At 61.1% G+C, this 19,377-nt stretch overlaps 6 protein-coding genes across 6 annotated transcripts; all 6 read left to right on the plus strand.

Moving 5' to 3' along the window:
* Positions 1–468: 468 nt before the first annotated feature.
* On the plus strand, positions 469–3,189 carry LSCM1_06234 (uncharacterized protein; the record flags this gene model as incomplete). Its single annotated transcript, XM_067323666.1, has 1 exon — positions 469–3,189. One exon carries the CDS (start codon positions 469–471, stop codon positions 3,187–3,189), a length of 2,721 nt encoding a protein of 906 aa, XP_067179295.1.
* Positions 3,190–5,196: 2,007 nt separating this feature from the next.
* On the plus strand, positions 5,197–6,096 carry LSCM1_06235 (uncharacterized protein; the record flags this gene model as incomplete). Its single annotated transcript, XM_067323667.1, has 1 exon — positions 5,197–6,096. The coding sequence occupies one exon, from the start codon at positions 5,197–5,199 to the stop codon at positions 6,094–6,096; it is 900 nt and encodes a 299-aa protein (XP_067179296.1).
* A 575-nt stretch (positions 6,097–6,671) lies between these two features.
* Positions 6,672–7,742, plus strand: LSCM1_06236 (uncharacterized protein; the record flags this gene model as incomplete). The annotated part of the gene is made up of 1 exon (XM_067323668.1): positions 6,672–7,742. The coding sequence occupies one exon, from the start codon at positions 6,672–6,674 to the stop codon at positions 7,740–7,742; it is 1,071 nt and encodes a 356-aa protein (XP_067179297.1).
* A 1,369-nt stretch (positions 7,743–9,111) lies between these two features.
* LSCM1_06237 (uncharacterized protein) lies at positions 9,112–9,927 on the plus strand (the record flags this gene model as incomplete). Its single annotated transcript, XM_067323669.1, has 1 exon — positions 9,112–9,927. The coding sequence occupies one exon, from the start codon at positions 9,112–9,114 to the stop codon at positions 9,925–9,927; it is 816 nt and encodes a 271-aa protein (XP_067179298.1).
* A 3,915-nt stretch (positions 9,928–13,842) lies between these two features.
* Positions 13,843–14,535, plus strand: LSCM1_06238 (uncharacterized protein; the record flags this gene model as incomplete). The annotated part of the gene is made up of 1 exon (XM_067323670.1): positions 13,843–14,535. The coding sequence occupies one exon, from the start codon at positions 13,843–13,845 to the stop codon at positions 14,533–14,535; it is 693 nt and encodes a 230-aa protein (XP_067179299.1).
* A 1,165-nt stretch (positions 14,536–15,700) lies between these two features.
* On the plus strand, positions 15,701–16,600 carry LSCM1_06239 (uncharacterized protein; the record flags this gene model as incomplete). Its single annotated transcript, XM_067323671.1, has 1 exon — positions 15,701–16,600. The coding sequence occupies one exon, from the start codon at positions 15,701–15,703 to the stop codon at positions 16,598–16,600; it is 900 nt and encodes a 299-aa protein (XP_067179300.1).
* Between the last annotated feature and the right edge of the window lie 2,777 nt (positions 16,601–19,377).

Here is a 19,377-nt window from a genome sequence, read left to right on the forward strand (position 1 = left end):
GAAGGGAAGGGAAGGGAACGGGCTGACCAGTAGTTTGGCGCGCACACGCACAACAGTTTGCATACAGCTGCCGTCGCTGACACTGAGAAGAGCCGATCAAAGAAAGGAACAGAATCGTTCTCGCGCTAACGGTTCTGCATCACTCACGGTTGCGACGCTCCGCTGCCCACTCTTTCTGTCAGATCTCCTTCGCTCCCGCCTTTGCTCGCCAAAAAAAACGTGCTCACACGGCTCGTCACACGATTTAGTACGGCAGCGTGTGCCTGTCTTCTTCTCTTTGCTGTTACCGGTGCCTCGACGGGCTCTTTTCTCCGCGCTTCTCCAACGCGCTGCGACGCCATCGCCTTGAACCTCTGGGTGGTGCGCATCCCGTGCAGACGCGCCGCCGCTCCTTCGTGCGGTTTGGGCAACTCCGAGTGAGTTGAAGGGACGCACATAGACAGGAAGGGGCGAGCTGCAGCCGTCACAATGTCCACTCCAGCGCTGCCGTACCCCTCCAGCAGCGAGTTCAACGTGCTCGTGCAGCGCTTCAAGCTGCTGAACCTCGTTCAACGAGTTGCCCACCGTGATGTTAGCGAAATGCTGGACACGGTCGGGTTAGAGGGCCTGACCCGCAAAGGCGTGCTGTCTAGGTGGGGGTGGAGTGGACCAGCGGCCAGTCGCAGTGAGGACGGCGCGGAGTCGAAGGATTCGCGGCGCGTCTCCCCGTCCGGTATGCGGAATGGGCAACCCACCTCCCGCTCCGATGCTCGCATCGCGGAGGCGCGGTGGAGCAGCAGCAGAGAGAGGAGCAACAGCGCGGCCCACTTGGCTCGGCGCTCGCACACCTCCACCCGGCAGAGCTCCACCGGAAAAGTTGGGGGAGCCTTATCTTCAGGGACGACAAAGCGACGCCGGTACACCGTTCAGCCCAAGCATCGCACTCTACACCGCAGCCACTCTGAGCGCGACTCGTTTTTTTCCCGACTCGCGCAGCCGCGCCAGCGGCCCGACCAACTCGTGGAAGAGGCTCTGGTCTACGATGACGAGCCGGTGCCGCCGGGGCATGGCCGCCGTGGTGGAGACAATGCAGGGTCGTGGCGCAAAGCTGCCGATCGGCATGGGTCTGTACTCGGAGCTCATGAAGAAGGAGACAGGGATGACGCCGACTCCTATGGAAGACGCCGTCGGGAAACGTTTTCCTCCGCTGCAGCGTGGGGACTGCAACGACGCCCGTCTCTCGAGGCGTACGCCTACCCCAAGCACTTGCGTGGCCCCTTCCCGGACTGGGCTGCGGCCGGCTCAAGTGGTGAGCACCGTGACGAGGAGCTCGTCGGCGATCTTGACGGCTACGAGGCTACCCTTTCCCGCTCTCCTGGTCAGCTGCATCCGCAGCGCGATGTGCCAGCGGACGGCGGCCCTCCCGACCATGCCTTTGCCTCACAGCCGCTGCGCCGTCAGATGCGTGCACCGTTTTCGTCTTTTATGGAGGGCTCAGCGCGCCGGCGCAGCGTGAACTTCGCGCAACTCGCCAGCGAAGGCGTTGCCGCGGCGGCCGCCACTGACGACCGCCAGCCCGAGGCGCATTATGTTGCGGAGGCTTCCGTAACTGTCTCACTGCCGACGCCGATACAGACGATGGTAGAAGCCGACTTCGTGACGTCGCCGATGGCTGGCAACAACACTTCACTCTTTGCTGCCACGGCCCCTGCCGAAATGCTGCCTCGGGGCGGAGGCAGCGGCGCTGACCACAGCAGCGCTCCTGCGGTGCCCCAGCTGAATCTCCCTCCCGCCAGCGGCGGTGGCTGCGACGCCGCCGAAGGGGAGGGCGCTGGTCAGGGAAGCGGCAGCGGAGGCCGGCGAATTGCCCGCTCACGCAACAGAAGTCCGTCAGGCGCTGCAGGTATCGCTCTCGGTGGGTCCACCTCTCAGCTTCCCAAATCGCCACGCGTCGGCCGCGGTCTGGCGCCTAAGGCGAAGCCAAAGGGCGCCGTCGACAGCCCACGCGTGCCGCTCGAGGCGGTGCGTCATGCGGCAGCGCTTCTGTCGCGCTCTGGTTCGATCCTGCCCAGCCCTACCAACGGTAGCGGGGCCGGTAGTGGCTACACCAGCTACGCTTCGAGGTCGCCGCTGCAGCAGCCACCACGCTCCTCCAGCGCACGCACTCCGCCGACTGCATCGGGCTTCGGCAGCGGCGTGCTTCGGTCGCCCAGGCCACACACCGTCACTGTGAACGCCAGGTCGGCCACCGACGCCCATCAGCGTGCTGGAGAGGGTCCGAAGAGGGGCGTGACGCCATTGGCAGGGTTTCGCGCCACAGCATCTCCGTTGGGTCCGCTATCGCACTCGGACGACGCTGCCTTTGTCACCACGCCAAGGGGTGACTGGGTGACGCCCACGACGAAGAAATCTTTCGAGGAGCTCTTCTCAGTCGTTGATGACATGCTGCTCGACCATCAGAAGTTATTGCGACAAGTTTACAAGGAAGCGCCCGTCCCGAGCGAGGGAAAGGCGAGGCAGACAGCTGCACCTGCAGCGGCGCCTCGGCCGTCACCGAAGATGGCGAGCGCCCCCGTCGACGACGCAGCGGATTCGTACGGTTCCTCCTTCGGCGCCGATTTGGAGGTTCTCGGCGACGACGCGTTGCACGCAGAGCGCTACGCTGATTGTATTGACGCGACGATCGAGATGGACGGTGACAACGATGGCGACACTGGTGCAGAGCCTCGGCCGCTGCGCTCAGTGGAGGATGAAATGCTGCTCTACACACAACTGCAGCACAAGCTAACGGTGATGGGCGCGGAGATGGCCCAGCTCGGACTTCAGAATATGGGCGAGGAGGCTTCAGAGGGCATCCCTACTGCCACTGGGGATGCCGCAGACAGAGGGTCAACTGTTGAATCTGGAGCACCACTGCTCCAGTCCACCTCTTCCAATACGACCTCCGTGAAACATCCAGCGCGTCGCCAGCATGCCTGCGGAGAGATGCCCGAGGCGATCGTCCAGCGACTCTGTGCGTACCGTATGAACAACTTCCAATACATTGCCTACAACGAGCGTTTATGGAACAACAGCTCGATCTCACAGTTTGTCTTTGCGCAGCGGCTGACGGCGGTGTTGATGGAGGAGTGTTGGTGCGAGGTGATGGAGGAAGTTGGCTCCATCATGGACGAGTACGTGGACGGTCTGGCGGATCACGAATTACAATAGCGGCAAGGAGCCCTTCGCCAGTATCTCCATGACCGCCAGATAGGTAGTTGTGCACGCACACGCACACACAAGCCTCAGCTCACCTCCCTCTGCTCGCACTACGGCTGCCTACGGGCTCTCTGGGAAGGAGCCCATCCTGCCGTCGAAGGGAGCCACGCGCCTCACTGACTGGCCTTGCCCCTCTTCGAGTGTTTCCTTGGACACGTTTTGTGCGATCGGCGCCAGACAGGCACCGGTGGGCTGCACGCCGCGATCCGAGTGGGCCACACACAGGCTCCGGGCTCGAGGGCGGAGGCGGTGGCGTCTGTCGGGCGTGCACTGGAGGGGGGAGGGGGACCCGGGCGCATGCCCTACCGTAGGAGCACGGGGTCGCCACGATGGTGCTCTTCGTGCCTCTTGTGCGGCACCGCAGTGCTGAACGGCCCCCCTTCGCCCACGAGGGGAAGCCCAAGCGCCCTGCAGTCGGGTTGGGGCGAAACGCCTCACGTGCCGCGCACAGCTGTCTGTGAGGGATTTGCCACGGAGTCGGGCCAGGCGGTGCCCTCTGGCGTCGTTCAGCCGATCGCCCCGCCACTGCAGAGAGCGCAGGTCAGCGTCGAGGGGGAGGGCACCGCTCCGCATCACCTCGGCCGTGCAACTCCCCGGCACCGCGCCAGCAATGAGCTGTGCGCCGACGCCAAGGAGTCCGCCAACGTACCCGATTTCGAGGTCTGAACGACAGCCCGGCATCTTCCCGGCACGAGGGCCGTGAGACCCGCACCCCTCCCCGCCCGCAGGATGCGACGCCGTGAGGTGCCGGCGGAAGCAGGTCCAGGCGCGGCGTAGCTGTCGCGGAAGGGAGGGAGAAGCGACCAGAAAAGAATACTGTGGGCCGTTGGCTCTGCTGAACTATTCGTTTGGGGCGGCCCGGCATCCAGGCAGGGAGGGAGCGGCTGTAGTGCGCAACCGAGGCCGGGCGGCAGACGCCATACGGGGACCGGCAAGGGACGACAAGGCAGTAGCGAGTCGGCTCCCTCTCTCTGCGTGTTCTGAGGCTATTCCTGTTCGCATGCCTCGACGGCGCCTCATTTTGTTTTACGTGGCTTCGCTTTTGTCCTCAGACGGGTGTGGCTGTCACTGGTGCGCGGCCGTCTCTTTTTGCTTGTGAGCCGTTCCGCCGCCAGTGCACCCGCGCATCGCCGTCAGCGGCGTCTTTAGGTAAGCATTTTTGTATTTGGCCGTCGGCACCAACACGGACGAGACTGCGCGGTCGGATCAAGACAACGCAACCGCAGGAGTTGAGGAGGAGTAAGGGGGACGGTAAGGCTGCGCACGGGTCATGACCGCGGAGCGATTTTTTGCTGTGCGGTTCGGCTGCAGAGAGGTCTGTCGCACCTGCGGCCGTTTCCGCTTCTGTGCGGTTATGATGCGTCACTGCGCGCACTCTATCGCACCTATGAACTTGTGCTTTGGAGTGCAAGGAAGCGAAGCCGAAGGCCGCCTGCGCGGAACATCCGTCTCTTGACGTTCGCCTGTCGTTGGGGGGTGGACTAGGCTCACGACACGCTCTCCACCTTCCTCACACTCCTCTGTTCTTTCCCTCCCCTCTCTTGGCGCTCATGTCCTCTGCACACTGCAGTTTTGGCCGGCTTGCGCGATGTACGACAATGTGTGTTAGTTTTTCGACTGCAACGGATTAGCTGAAAGAACAAGCAGTTCTTCTCTCTGACTCTCTGACATGCCTGAACCCGGATAAGACCGCACGCTAATCAAAGTGTAGGCGCCGTCAGCTTGTGACAAGGGAGCAGGTGCACGTGGCCGCTGCGCGCAGCACGACAAGTGAACAAATTCTCAGAGAGAGAGTGGCGGAGGCACGCTCGTCTCTCCCCTTTGTTTATCGGCTCCATCGGAGCTAAAAGCTTGAGAGCGCACTAGCGAAAAGCTCTGTTTCTTTTTTTGTGTGTGTGCCGCTATTCTCCCTTGAGGCCGGACAGAGCCGCGTAGCGTTACCGGAATCTGCTTCAAAAGATGGCTGCTACTTCGCTCTCACGCACCTTCGCCGCTGGCGCGGTCAAGCCCACCGCCACTGTAGCGGCCGTAGCCGAGGCGGACGCTGATGCGCAGGCCGTCGTCGATCTCGTAAACAGGTTTGTCATCAGCAGCGTCCAGTTTATTAACCGCTTCTCCGACGAGTGCGAGTCGCGGCTTGTGCACACCGCAGAGCTGCTGCAGCAGTTAGAGCTGAAGACACAACTCTTGGAGCATCTGCTCATCTCCAGCGGTGCTGCCGACTCGGGCGCGGACGAGGGGGAGGAAGAGAGCAGCGCTCGCTCGAACGACAGCGATGATGAAGTATCCTGCGCTGAAGACGGCAACGGAGAGGATATGCTGAGAGAGGGCGGTAGCGATACATCAGAGGTGCACAGCTATCGCGAGCGTCGCGGCCGACGCCGCCGCACAGTCGGCGGACACGGCGAGGAAGGGCACGCGTTGGGCCTGCAGGTCCCCCCGCCGCCGTCGCACAATCGCCGCGCTGGTGATCGGCCCCCGCCACCTGACGGCAACCGCAAAGGCCCGCCCCCGCGGCCGCCAGGGGCGACGCGTGCGATTGCTGCAGCGCAGGAGGCAGAGGCGGCGCGCATCGCCACCCTGGCGATCGTCGGCGCGCCGGTGTTGATACCGCCGCTTCCAGGTGACACCCCCGCTCCACCACCGCCGCTGGAGTTGCGCCCCGGTCGGTTGCTCACGCGGAGCCATCCGAGGCTGCGCGGCTACTTTGAGTTGCTGTCTATGCGAGTGCCCGTAGCGCTTGTGAAGGCCAAAATGCAAGCGGACGGTTTCCAGGGAGAGTGGCTCGACACACCGGACGCACCAGCGCCAAGTGGTCTGTCCACGGCGGTGCGCGCCTTCGTGGATGAGCCAGACTAATCAGCCACGGAGGCAAAGGGCTGCTCGCGAGAGGGGCGGAGCTCACACCGCGCGAGCGGCTGCAATGGGCAGGAAACGCTCTTCTCCCCACCACCACCACCACTACCGCCCCTCATATGTCCCTTCATGCGCTGTATCGCGAAGGCTTCTTGACCCGGCACATATGCGCGTCTGTGCAACTTTCTCAGCTGCGTCGCCAACGCGTGGTGTAACTCCTCGCCAGTGTTTCTCTTTTCGTCACGGGCAGCGCAGGGCGCCACTTACATCCGTTGCTGTCTTGGGTGATAGATGCCGTTGCCGCTGTTGCCGCGGCAGCGTTTCCCACCCACCACATTTGATTCGATGAAGGCGCTCGTGATGTGGCCATGATTGCGTTGTGGCGCGCAGATGTGCTCCCTTACTCCTCTCTCCTCCTTTGGCTCTCCTGTTGTTTACTGCACATGGGCGAATAGCTCTCACAGGCGCAGCCCACTGCGCCGAGGGACCAGCGATCACATACGCCTCTCTTGGCGTGCAAGAAACGTTAAAAGAAAAGCCGTGGTCGTCGTTGACAGAGGGGACACTACGTAGCAGCCATGCCCTCCCCCTTAGGTCAGCACGGCCGCGGTGATGCCCACAGAGGAAGCGGCTTTGTGCACCTCAATACGCCGGCCACCATTCAGTATACGGCAGGTAAGACCTTGACGCTTGCTTCCCTGCGCGAGCGCAAGTCCCGCGTAGAGTGCGCGGTGCTGCCCGAATCGTTGTCCGTGTGGCGCAACGCCTTCCAACGCTATGTGAAGGAGGAGGGCTACAGCAACTTTGCTGCTGACATGGAAGACGAGCGCTCTGGGAGCGGACCGATTCTGCCGCCGCTGGTGCAGCAGCGCGCTGGCCCGGTACGTCGTCGTGCCCGCGAGACTGCTTTGGCGGAAGATGCCTTCTTTTGTACCTCAGCCCCTTTGGTGTCGCCATGCACTTCCTCTACTGCGGCGCAGACCGGCGCGGATGGGCTGCCGCTCAGCTGTGGCACCGCTTCCACGACGAGCACTACCGCCTGTGAGAGCTCGTCGAGTGCGCGCAAGACCAGTAGCATCCACGCTGAATACGGTGGCGACGTGACCGATGGTGTGGCGTCGTCTGCTACGGAAGAGCAGGCAGGCATTGCCATCGTGAGTCATCACAAGATTTTGGGTAGGCAGAAGTTTGTTTACCCCGATCACGACGGCGTGCTTTCTGCCGGCGTCGTGCCGCAGATCGTCGTCACGGCTGAAGAAAAAGCCGAAGAGGCGGCGGCGAGAGCTTTTTACATCTCTCCCCTCGCCATGTCGGAGGAGGAGCTGACTGCCTTCGAGGAGCTTCAGGCGCTGTGGAAAAGTCGCGCACGCAGTCACTCCTTCCTCGGCGCACAGCATCGGCGAGCCGCCCAGGGCGCGGTGGACCCGTCGTCGTCCACAAACGTTGTGGATGCGATCGGCGCAGGGCAGCCCAAGGTGCCGAGGCGGGAGGGGGTGAGAGGTGGGGCCTGCCTTGCCTCCGGTAGGGGCAGCGAAGTGGATACGCCCGACCACGCTGAGACCGAGGCGACCGTGGAGGAAGAAAAGGCGCTCGAGAAGGAGCTGGCCGAAGCGCTGCGCATGGCGGATGACCTCCTACGCTTTGCTTAGGCTATCGGTGGCGTGGGCCGTGGCCACGAGGATGAGTGTACCACCGCATCTTCTCCCAAGCCCGCATGGCGACGAATTATTTTTTCGCTTGTTACGCATTTCCGCAAGGGACGAGTGAGAAGGAAGTGGCGCTGGTGTGCACGCATAGGTAAAGCTGCTTGCGCAGGCGCATGCGTGCGTCACTGTGTAAACGGGTGAGGTCCTCGGCCGCGAATGACGGCCGTGACAGCCGCGGCGAATCGAAACTGCGCGCAGACCGAAAAAAGAACGGCGAGACACAGTGCACGCTAACCTTATCGCGCCCCTCGATGTGAAGGCCCAGCCTAAAAAGAGAAAGGCGCTGACCACACCCACTGGCGCTGCTCTGCAGAACATGAAACGCGGGAGCTCCAAAATGCTGCGAGAAGGGCACCGACATATACACTTGCACGCCCAGCCAACAGGCGCGAACGGTGCACGAGAACGGCTTGACCTCTTCATGTTACCCCTCCTCACATTCCACCTCCCTTTATCGTCACATCATTGCGATCTTGCCATCCACTTCCGCATGCACACTCGCGCTCATACCTGCGCACACCGCTGCAGTCATTTCGCCCTCTCTCCCCTCCTCGTCACTGTTCACCGCTATCCCAGTGAAACAACATCCACACATCGAGCCCTCTTTTCCCTCCCTCTCCCCGTCTAATTCGCATTCACTTCCGCGCCTGCCTGCCTCCCCTCTTCCCTCCCTCCTCATTCCCCTGCTGCGCGTGGTCAAGGCACCATTTTACACTGCACCGTCTTGAGTCTTACACGGTGTGCTTGCCTGCCTGCTGGCTCGCGCGCTGCCTTCCCCCTCCCTCCCCCTCTACCCGCACCTGACCTCTGCGATCTTCCTCTCTCTACTGCCTCGCTTTGTGCCTGTTCACCTCCTCTCATTGAGCCCCGTGCGTGCAGGGGTGTTTCCGCCTACACCGGTAACCGCCAAGTCTTTGCTCCGCCACGCCCCTCTTTTTTTTTGCTGTGGGGCTCTCTTCACTCGCCCCGATCGTCTTCTCTTCCTGCCTCGCTCACGTTACCCTCACACGTTGTGCGTGGGCGAGTGAGCGTCGGGCACTTCTCGAGCGTGTGTGCGCATGGGGCCGCACCTAGAGCGAGATACAGGCGCAGAGGGATATAATATTTTCGACCTCGTTTTCTTCTCCTTCCCGTTTGTGCGACGCGGACGCACCTGGAAAAGGGCTGCTGTGCTCGTGTGCCCCCGCCCCTCTCTGGTCCCTGCGACTCCGTCGAAGTCGTGACGCCTCAACGCGAAAGCGCGCAGGGCTCTGCTAGTTCTCCCTCTCGCACGCCCTTTTCCCCTCTGCGCTTCTATACGCCCTTCGCCGCGATGCTCCGCTTCTTCCCCCATGGACACGCCAGCGCTGCGGCGCCGCTCAGACACCAGGGTGTGACGATAACCTCTTCGGCCGCCATCACCATGACACTCGGGGTCACGGGTGCGCTGCAGCTCCAACCGCGTCGCGCTTACGTTACTGGGACACGCTCCACCGCGCGCGAGCGGCGGTACTACACGCAGCCGCTGCGCGCGCCCCAATACGGCGCCAGCACCATTGTGGGTCGTCTGAAGAGCGAGACTGGTATGGCTCCTGCTGCTGCGACGACGCTAGTAGAGGCCCCATCGCCCATGGCGGAGGGAATTGCCACCGGTCTCAGCCACGGTATGGTCACAGAGGACCCCGATAGCTCAGTGCGCGGCGTGACCACGGACGGGTCGCTCAAGATGCGACTGGTTCACTTCATTGCCTCTTATTGTCAGCCCGTTCGTTACAACGACGCAGGGGTTCCCGTGGAGGGGTCGCTGCTGCGGCTGCCGTGGCGGGAGCAGCTGCGGCTGTGCACTGCCATCCTCGCTGCGCTCTACATGACTAAGGCCTTCTTCGGCGTGGCACGCTTCGAGCTCCTTTACTACGGTGTGTGGAAGGTCAGCTACCGAAACGACAGCTCCTTGATGAAGCGGCTGCTCTACTACGGGTCGACGGCGATGCTCGCGGCGGGACTTCTCCTCTGCTTCGACATTACTTTTTTTCTCTCGGCATGCTTGGTAGGGCGCCGCGAAATTGCCGGGTACATGCTGTGCAACGCCTTTTCCAAGGTGATGCCGCGCCGTGCCCTTCAGCTGCTGGACAGCCGAATAGGGTGCTGATGGCATGGCTGAGCAATGACAGACCCAGCCCGCCACCGCACCCCTTGCCCCCTATCCGCGCACACGCGATAAGGGTTGAGGCCACCGTTCCGTTTCTCCGCATGCATGCGCGCCATTGAACGAAGGCAACGTATGTGCGGCCCGCCAACGCGCTCAGGCACGGAAAGACTCCGTGGAGCACGCGCGGTAGATTCCTGCAGGCCCCTTTCAGCGTCACCAATACGCCTGAAGAGAGTACGCAGGGTATGGGCTCTGCTCGCTCACCTCGTCCTGCTACGCCTCCCTGCCGCGACCCGATCCCCTCCTTGCCCCCTTCTCCATATTTGCATCACGTACCCGTGCGCAGAGTCATGCTCGACGCCCGCTTGATGGGGTGTTCTCCCTCCCTCCGTTGCTCACGATGGTTCAGCCACCCGCCAACCTTCTTCATTGGAGAGGAGACGCGCAGGCAAGTAACGACAAGCAATGTATTTGCCGCTCGTCTTTGCGTCACAGATGGTGTCCCCTCCCCCCCTCTGTGTGGAAGGAAGCGCCGACATGGAAGAAGAGTCGAGACCGCTTCTGCTCCTCATCTTTCCCTCTCCCCCTTCAATCAGTCAGTTGCGCCTGGGGGTTCAGATACTCACGGCAACTGGAAGAGACACGCGTGACGGTTGCGTATCACGCTGCCTTCGTTGTACCGCCAACCCCACCTCTCTCCGGTACCCTCCGCTTTTCTTCTTCTCTCGTTCGCTATTATAACTCTTTCTGCCTGGTTGCGCTGCAAGCCGTGCGCGCCTGTGAGTGAGTGTGTGCGTGCCTGCGTTGCTCGATCGTGCCTTCTATTTCTTCCGCCCCCCTCCCCTCCCCCTTTTGCCGTTTTATGTGTCTCCCATTCTCCCTTTCCTTTCCCTTTTCCGTCTTCGCTCGTCAACCCCACTTTGCACGTCCGTCGCACACGCATAGAGACATCAACGGGGTTTTCTGTTTGGGCGGACTCTCTGCTCACCAACTCGTTTTGTTTCACGTTTCATTTTCTCAGCCGTTGGCTCTGAAGCGGGCCTCCTCCCCCAGCCCTAACTTCCGCCGTGCGCCTGCGACTGTAGGTTGCAGCCTTCGTGTTGTCCCACGCTTTCGCTCTGACTCTTTTTTTGCCCTCCACTTTATGCCTTTGCTAGGCCGCTCTTCCGCTGCACTGCCTCGCATCGCATGCTGAGGCAGCTACTGTAGATGAACCGCAGTTGTGCTGCGGCGCACCTCTTGTAAGATGGCTCCGTGGATACCCCTGTCTTTCCCTCACTCGCAGATGGCTAGAGCACCTATCTTTTTCTTCTCACCCTCGCCGTTGACGACGGAAGCGCACAGCACTGTGTTGCGATGCCAGCCCATTGCAACCCGCCCCCTATCCCTCCTCCTCTCCATGCGAATGCTGCCTCACCTCCTGTAGTGGTACAGGGTCATGCGCCCCCGACCCAGGGGCGGCCTGTGACAGCTGATGCGCTTGCGCCATGCATGTGATGGACGACGTGTCGGCATCACTCGTCCGGCCCTCACGCTGCCCGCTGGTGTGGCGAGGACCGGCGCCGCGGCGGCGCAGAGTGAAGGAGCGAACAGACGCGTGTAATGGTAAAGAAAAAGCGCATCTCAAAAGGGCGTCATGAGCTCACGAATAAACCTTTCGCCTCCCTCTTTTCCGTCGTTTTAGCCCCTCTCTTCGTTTGCTGTTGCCTTACTGTGTCGTCTTGGCTGCACACATGGACGTTCGCATGTAGAAAGGCGAGCTCAGCAGGTCAGTATGGACGAGATTCATCGCATAATACTTTTGTTCGCGGGGAGGTGAGCGTGCGCGCGCGTGTGCGTAGGTGTGTGTGCGTGCGCCCCCCTTTTCCGTCTTATTTTGCTTCCTCCTTCCTCCCTCCGCCTGTTTGCGCGATTTGTGCTTCCCCTGCGCACCCCCTCGATCGGTGTGTAAGTGAACTGTCCTCGCGATGGGGCGCATGCGTGCCGCCGCCCTCTTCTCCCCACCCCCTCCCTCTGTCCTGTAGTAGATGTTTGTGCCCCCGCTCGCCGATGACTGAGAATGTATCGCATCATATTTCTCTTTATATGTCGTGCGCCTCAGTTGCCCATTTGTTTTCTACTTTCCGTTCCAATTCGATCGCCATTTCCCCAGTTGTATGGCACACGCGCGCGTTGCCAACAATCACTGCAGCGAGCATCGCCTCTTCCCCCTCCCTCCCGGCATACACACACACACACAGAGAAGAAAAAATACCTGAGAATGCCATGAAAACGAAATGAAAGAAAAAGCGAACCACATCGCGCGCGCGGGAGCATTGCGAAGGGGTCTGTTATGAACGGTCGTGAGAAGTGCGGGACAGACGAACACGTCGTATATGAGCCGCTACCCACAAGCAGCCAAACAAACGTGCACCGGGCATACACATGCACATACGCCGAAGAAGGGTTGTCATGGACAACGCTGCAACGGAACGCCAGTGTGAGGGTACGATAATATACATATATATATATATGTATGTATGCGTGTGTGTGTGTTGGCCTGCTTTGTCGAGCAGTTAATTTTTTCTTTACAGATGTGGTTCTTCGTCTTCCGCGTATAATCGATGGGTTGTGACGGAAACGCCCCTTCCTCTCCTCCTCATCCTGCACTACGACTTCCACCAGGTACTGCGTTTTAGTTCTCGCGCCCTTATAAGCCGCTCACGGGTCTTCGTTTACTGCCTCGTTGTATCTTGGTCCACCTGCCTACCCATGCGCTCTCAAAACCTCTCTTTGTGGGCCATGTGTGCACATGTGTGTGCGTGTGTGCATGTGCGTGTGATTGCGCGAGTGGGAGTGCGACGGTCTCCTCAGCGCCCCAGCGAGGATGTTATCGATGCTCTGCATCCCTTTCTCCATCTCCCTCCGACTCGAATGTGCGTCTCTTGTTGTTGCTGTTGTTGTCCGTCTACTGGCCGTCTCTCTCCCCCTTTCTTTTTTTTTCGTTCGATTCCTCTGTTGAGATGCAGGCGAACGCCTTTTCACTCTTCGCTAAATACTTTGTCTGCTGCCGCTTCCTGCCCTCTCTTCCGACTGCCTGTCTGCCAAGATGTCCACGCTGTCGCTTCGCTTCCTCCAAGCCGCCCTTTCCGTGTTGGAGTCCAGCACCCTGTGTGCCGCCTTGCACTGTCATCGTTGATGGCCGTGCTGGTGTTGGGGATGCCACATGCACCTCTCCTATCTTGTAAGCGTCCGTGGTGCCCGTGTCTCGTGTGTTGGCCATTCCTCTTTTCTCCAGACGTCGAGCACTCCTCTGTGGCGGCCCTCGCGCCGGCATCCCTCTCTCCCCCCTCCTCCTCAGCGAACTTCTCCTTTGTTCTTGTCTTCCTTCTATCTGAATCTCTCGTTTCTGCTGTTGTGTTCCCCGTCATAGTGCACCGGCGCATGAATGCGCGCGCGCTTCTGTTGGTCGGCGTGTCGGTGTGCGGCTCGGTGTAGATGTGTCGTCGCCGTTTGGCCTTCCCATAGAGAGAGGGAGAGGGAAAAAAAAAGAGGAGCCACGGACGAAGGAAAGGAGAGTGGAGAGAGGTTGTCTTGAGCACGCATGCTCCGCGCGCCCAGGGCACACTCTCCCGTTCCCCAACCACTGCTCTAGCGGTGCATCGCTACGCCAACGACCGAGGGCATCTGGGGTCCGGACCCTTTTTGCTTTCATCTCAGAGCATGTGCCGATATAAATAGTGGTGCGGCGAGAAGACACCTGAAAAAAACGGCGCTCGCTTCACGCGCAGCGCGGTACCCAATCTCTCTCGGGCGAGCGCAGAGCGTGCATGAGCGCGTCGCTTGCACCTTTCGCGCAGCACACCTCGTCACCCCCCTCCTCTCGCGCGCTCTTCCCACATCCCTCTCCCCACCCCCATCCTCTGGTAATCGCACATGGGCCGCCAATGCCACCCACATGCGCGCACTTCTACGCCTTTCATTATGAGATCGCCGCCGCACTTGAGCGCGTGCACATTTAAAGGCAAAAGGTACCGCGCAACGCCTACGGTACCCTATGCTCGCTCGCCTCAGCCTCAACCGCATTGCCGCGCCCTCGGCAGGTTCTCCGCTGTGCAGGGCACGACCATCACTGGCGGCGTCTCCGCCGCGGCCGCTGTGCTGCGTGAGGAGGCAGTGCTCCACGAGAGCCGCATCCGACGCATCAGCCAAAGCGGAGCAGCAAGCAGCCTCGGCCACTGGCAGGGCTGCAGAGGCGAAAGTAACGTCTCCGCATCCTGTCTCGCACGGTCCGCAGCGCAAGGACTGGCGAACGCACAAGGAGATCGTTTACGTCAAGGGTGTTCCCGCCAAGGGGCGCCTCTTCAAGTTGCCACGAGCGGAGCAGTTCATCATATGCCTCGTCTTCTCGATTGCCGGGTCAGCCGCGGTGTACTTTGTGCGGCCGCAGATTCGGTACCTCTGCCACCACGGCTTTCTCGGGCTCACCGACGAGGCTGGGTGGGTGAATGGGCCGTGGCTCTACCGCCTCATGTACTGCCTCATTATGTTCCCCAGCTACTCGCTCATCCTTTTCCTTGTCGGCGGGCTGTTTGGACGTCGCGTCTGGTTCTCCTTCATGATCCATAAGATGTGGTCGCGCTTCCTCACACGCCGCGCGTCTCGTCGGCTGGAGCACTTGCTGGACTTGCAGCACTACTGAGTGGGCAGTGGTATGAGTAAAAGGACGCGCCCGCAGGCAATTGAGGAGGCTGCTTGGGACGGAGGGATGCCGAGGGAGGCAAAGAACCGCTTCCAGGTGGCCAGGCATTTCTCTTTCCTGAGCCGAGCGGTGTTTGCGTGCGTGCGCGTGTGTGTGTACAAGCGACGGTGTACGCCACACCCCCTTTGCCTGGGGGCACACACGCTCTTTTTTTTTGTTGTTGTTGTAGTTTACTTATCCGTAATGGTTTTGCCGTCGAGCTGATAGGCGGCCGTGCTGTGGCGGAATACGGTGGTCGCCGTAGTCGATCACACAACTTCAACGGTGCATCCCGCTTGCTCGCCCTTTATGTGCGTCGGGTGTTTGTGCGGGTTTCCACCACCTTTAGCAAAAGAAAAAAATGGCTGACTTTTCGGGAGCGGAATCGGCGGGGCTGAATAAATCCGTCCACACAGGTGTCAGGTTGGTGGTGGGCTAGATTGCTTAGCCAGCGAAGATGAGAGAGGACGAGGTGGTTACGTTGAGAGGTGCGCATGCGCTTGGGAAACAGTGTGGCAGTGGCACGCCTCTTCAACAAAGGGCCACGACCTTTCCAGCGTGGAGAGAGGTGCTAACGAAACCGCATTTTTCACCGTTCTCCGCCCCCCATTCCATTCCATGGAGGGGAGCGCGTCTCGCATTTTAAGCCTCTGTTTCTCACTCGAGAAAGGATGGCGGTTAGCGTCGCTCGTCTCATCTTTCCCGTTCTCGGCTGAGCCGAAGTGCGCCACTCTTCACCGGCTCCCTTCGCGGTCGCCGGGCCTTCTGATGCGCATGTCGCTTTTCCTCTCACCCCATTCTCGTTGCTCCCATCTTGTCGTGTCTCCCTCTCCCTCTCACCCACGTATGCAAACATATATATATATATCCCTCGATCTTATCTACAAGCGCATTCGTGCTGTCCACTGTGTGTGGCACGCCACATTTACAGCCGCTGCCGCCACACTCTGCCTGCGTCTTTTTCTTCCCCTTCTCCCCTCTCCCCCCCACACACAGACACAGATATTTTATCCGTCATAGCTGCTCTGCCGCGTAGTGATTGACGCCACGGCAATGGAGAAAGCGATCAACACGTTTGGTCGCGGCACACCCGCCGGCGAGGCGATTTACCGTTGCTACATCTCCCCGTCCAAGCCCAGCACCCTCGATCCTCAGCTCGCAGCCTTGCTGGCGCGTCGACGCCAAGAGCGTGAGGCCGCCGAAGCAGCGCAGGTGCACCCAAAGCCCATTCCCAAGTCTAAGGCACCGGTAAACCGGCCGCGCGTCGGTCTGGGAAGGAGGCCCACGGAGGAGGAGTACGCACGCTGGCGACTGCGCCAAATCCCGCACCGCCGCTCCAAGGCCGCTATTGAAGCGGCGGAGGAGGCGTGCAGTGGGGGGCCCCAGCCCGTTAGCGACCGCTTTGCCCGGCCGGCGATGACGGAGGCTGAGAAAGATCGGCTGGCAGACGTCATGGCCTATGGCGCTGAGCTGCCCAAGCCAAAGGAGCTGACGGGGGCGCAGCGTGCCCGCCTTCACCGCCTCGACCCGCGCACGGAGCTCGAAGATCGATTCGCAAAATTGCGTCAGGCGGCGCAAGAGGTGCAGCGTGAGCTTGCGCAGCTCCGGGAGCCTAGCCCCGGCGCCGGTGCCTCGTCACACTCTGGCGATGCTGAGGCGGTTGCGGCGTCTGACGCGCAAGCACGACTCTCCGAGGGCTGCCCTCGCGGTGAGGGAAGCGATTCCGGCACGGCCTCTTCGCATCCTCTGGCGTTAGTCTCCTCGCCTAGTGCAGCCTCCGTCGGCGATAGGCTTGGCATCAGCGGCGCTCACGTTGGCCATTATGGCGAAAGCAGCATGAACAAAGTTAAGCGATGCCAACGGGAGCGGGAGCTGCAGGGCCACCTGAGCACAGTGATTGCTGAGATGGAGGCGGTAGACCGGGAGCTGAATCGGCTTTCCATTTCCTCGTAGGGTTCTGTGCGCCGGTGTCGCTATTTCTGATACAGTCCGTGCCGCGTGGGCGCTGCGCTGACGTTCCATGTATAGTTCCTCTATCTCCCACCCCGGCTCCTCTGGTGAGCACAGCCACGGGCAGAAATAGCACACACACACAAACACCTGTGGTCCTCCTTTTCAAGGCGGACCTCGTCGAAGCGTCTGCGCGCGCAGATGTGTGTGCGCATGTGAGTGTGCAGTGCTTATCGTCTGTCTGTCTCTGTGTGTGTGTGTGATTCCCAATGCCCACTCATGAGGCAAAGATATCACCGCTTCACCGCTTTCGCACGATAGACTCTGCCATGTGCTCAATGGTGTCTGCGAGCGATCATTCGAGACGCCGTGGACTTCGGCTTTGTCTACTCACGGATGATGACTATGCCGTTGGGGCCACCGGATGTTGCTGCCGAGGCAGGGCAGGGAGGGGTGCTGCTGCTGCTGCTGCAGGCACCTTACCACCAGCGACAGCGTGATAAGTAGAAATTACATGCACCGCGCGAACGCCTCCCCTACCCCATGCCCATGCGTATACCGCCGGCGACACAGACAGGCATGTGCGACGGCGTCGCTTCCGGTTCTTGACCCCGTTCACTCGGCCTCCCTCATGCGCCCTCCTCTCCTCCCCCCACCTCCCGCCACCAGACATGTCCAGTGCTCTTCTGCTCCGCGCTGTTGTGGGCCACCCACTCTCTTGTACTCCTCAGCACACCATACAAGTGTGTTCCCTTCGACAGCCTTTTGCGGACCAACATCACGGGCATGGACGCACCCATGCGGAGGGCTCCCTTCCCTCTCCCTGACACACACACACATACGCGGTAGAGAAGCGCCGCCACGCACATAGAAAAGACGGTAAAAGCGGAGCGCCTCTTTGCACACCGCCTTTCCCTCCCTCCTTGGGGATAACCAACGCTATTGGGACGTCTGCTTTTTCTCGTTTCCGGACTGCTCAGCCTCCTCCGTGCTGGCAGGTGAGGCAGGCACCTGCAGGTTAACCTGTCGCGCGCATTCGCACACACTCCTCCCCCTCTCCACGGCGCATGCTGGCGTGCCAAGCGGGTGTGTTCCTCCTCTACTTCTTGCTGCTGCTGTGTGTGTGTGTGGGTGTGTGTGTGACCTTGTCCTTCACACGTGAGAGCGCATTCGGCATTGCTCCTGGGCGTGCTTGCCGTCTGCTCCCCTTTGCGTTAACTGTCATCGTACACATCTCTGTTTCCTTCACGAGAATTCCGTCAGCGCTTTTCTCTATGGTGGCTTCTCATGTCTCAGCCTGGTCATGCTGCGTCTCTGCTACATCGGTTCCTGGAGGTGAATGGTGGGCTGCCCAGGCCGAAGCAGCGCCGCCAAAGCCCCCCTTCAGTGGTCAAGGTGACCCCTTTCTCGACCTCAGCGGATGCGGCTGTGACGCCGAGCGACAATCTGCCTCGCCCATCGCTCAGTTATCCGATGCCCCAAGAGCAAGTTGCTCCTTGCGCAGAAGCGGAAACGCCGCCTGTGCACTGTCATGTTCGCCACAACACCACCTCCAGCTCTTCTGTCAGCAGCGACATGCAAGAGGAAGCAGCGACGCCACCTCGTTGCTCGAGCAGCCACCAGAATTTCATAGCCACAACTCCGCTCGCCAGCACCCTTGCGCAGTCGCCTGTACCGCGCGACCCGATTTCAGTTTCGTCTCCGCCAGCGCTACAGGAGGGGGAGCTCGCCGTGTCGCCGGCGCCGCGGCTTTCGCTGTCACATCCCGTCGTACAGTTTCTGACGAGTGTGCAGCTGCAAGGCTACGCTGCTCACCTCATTGATGACCTTGGCATTCGGTCAATGCAAGACTTGGCTGAGCGGGGCGCCACTTCCATGGGCGTGGCTGTGCTGCTGGGGCCCTTTGCGTCGCTACAGCAGCAAAATGAACTGCTTCGAGGTTTTCGACGCTGGGAGCGTGACGAGGCGCGTCGCGTCAAGGCAGAGGCCGCGGAGATGCGGCGGCGCGCACTGGAGAAGGACCGCAATGCGAAAAGAATGGCGAAAGGGGCTCGCGCAAACAGAGGTCAATTACGCGCTGCCAAACCGAACGACGCTGGCGTGGTGAGCCCCTCTACGCAGCAGAGGGGTGTGTGTGGGACCGAAAATGGCAGCGGCAGGGGCCCACAGTCAACTGTGCTCTTTGACGCCTTCGACAGCGGCGGAGGCGTGCGTGGAAGCGAATGCTTTCCTCCCTCTGCGCTGTGCAAGGCGCTGCAGTCCTGCTCGCCCATCACCGCGTTCGTCACCACTAGGGCAAGTCCGCCCTCCGTCTCAAGCGACAGCGCCGTCGCGTCCTCGTCGGAGGTGGCGCCGCCGCAGGCAGGGTCTTCTGCCTCGTTGCTCCTTTCACTCACGACGAGTGCCACCCAACTGATGCGACAGCTTTCGTATCGTTGCAGCCACTCTCGTCAAGCTGCCGCACGCCGGCGTGGGGCTGCGCGGCACCGCTGCTGCCGCTCAGGTCGCCGTGACCACGGCGAGCCCGCGGACGCGACGTCGACGACAGCAGCCGCAGTAGCTCCATACGACGTGGATGCAGAGGACGCTGATACCGACGCAACTGGCGGGACGGCCGGCGAAAGCGGATGCGGTGAAGGGCACGGACTGTTGCACCGTCGTGAGACGAGCACGCCTGAACCTGAGGTGTGTGTGGGCGGTGACGCCGATGCTGCGCTGCCCGACAAGGAGGGTCTACCGATAGATGCGCAGCGAGAGAGCATAGCCTTTGCCGTGAGCCG

This window comes from Leishmania martiniquensis, chromosome 19 (genome assembly GCF_017916325.1).
Source record: "Leishmania martiniquensis isolate LSCM1 chromosome 19, whole genome shotgun sequence".
NCBI classification, from domain to species: Eukaryota; Euglenozoa; class Kinetoplastea; order Trypanosomatida; family Trypanosomatidae; genus Leishmania; species Leishmania martiniquensis.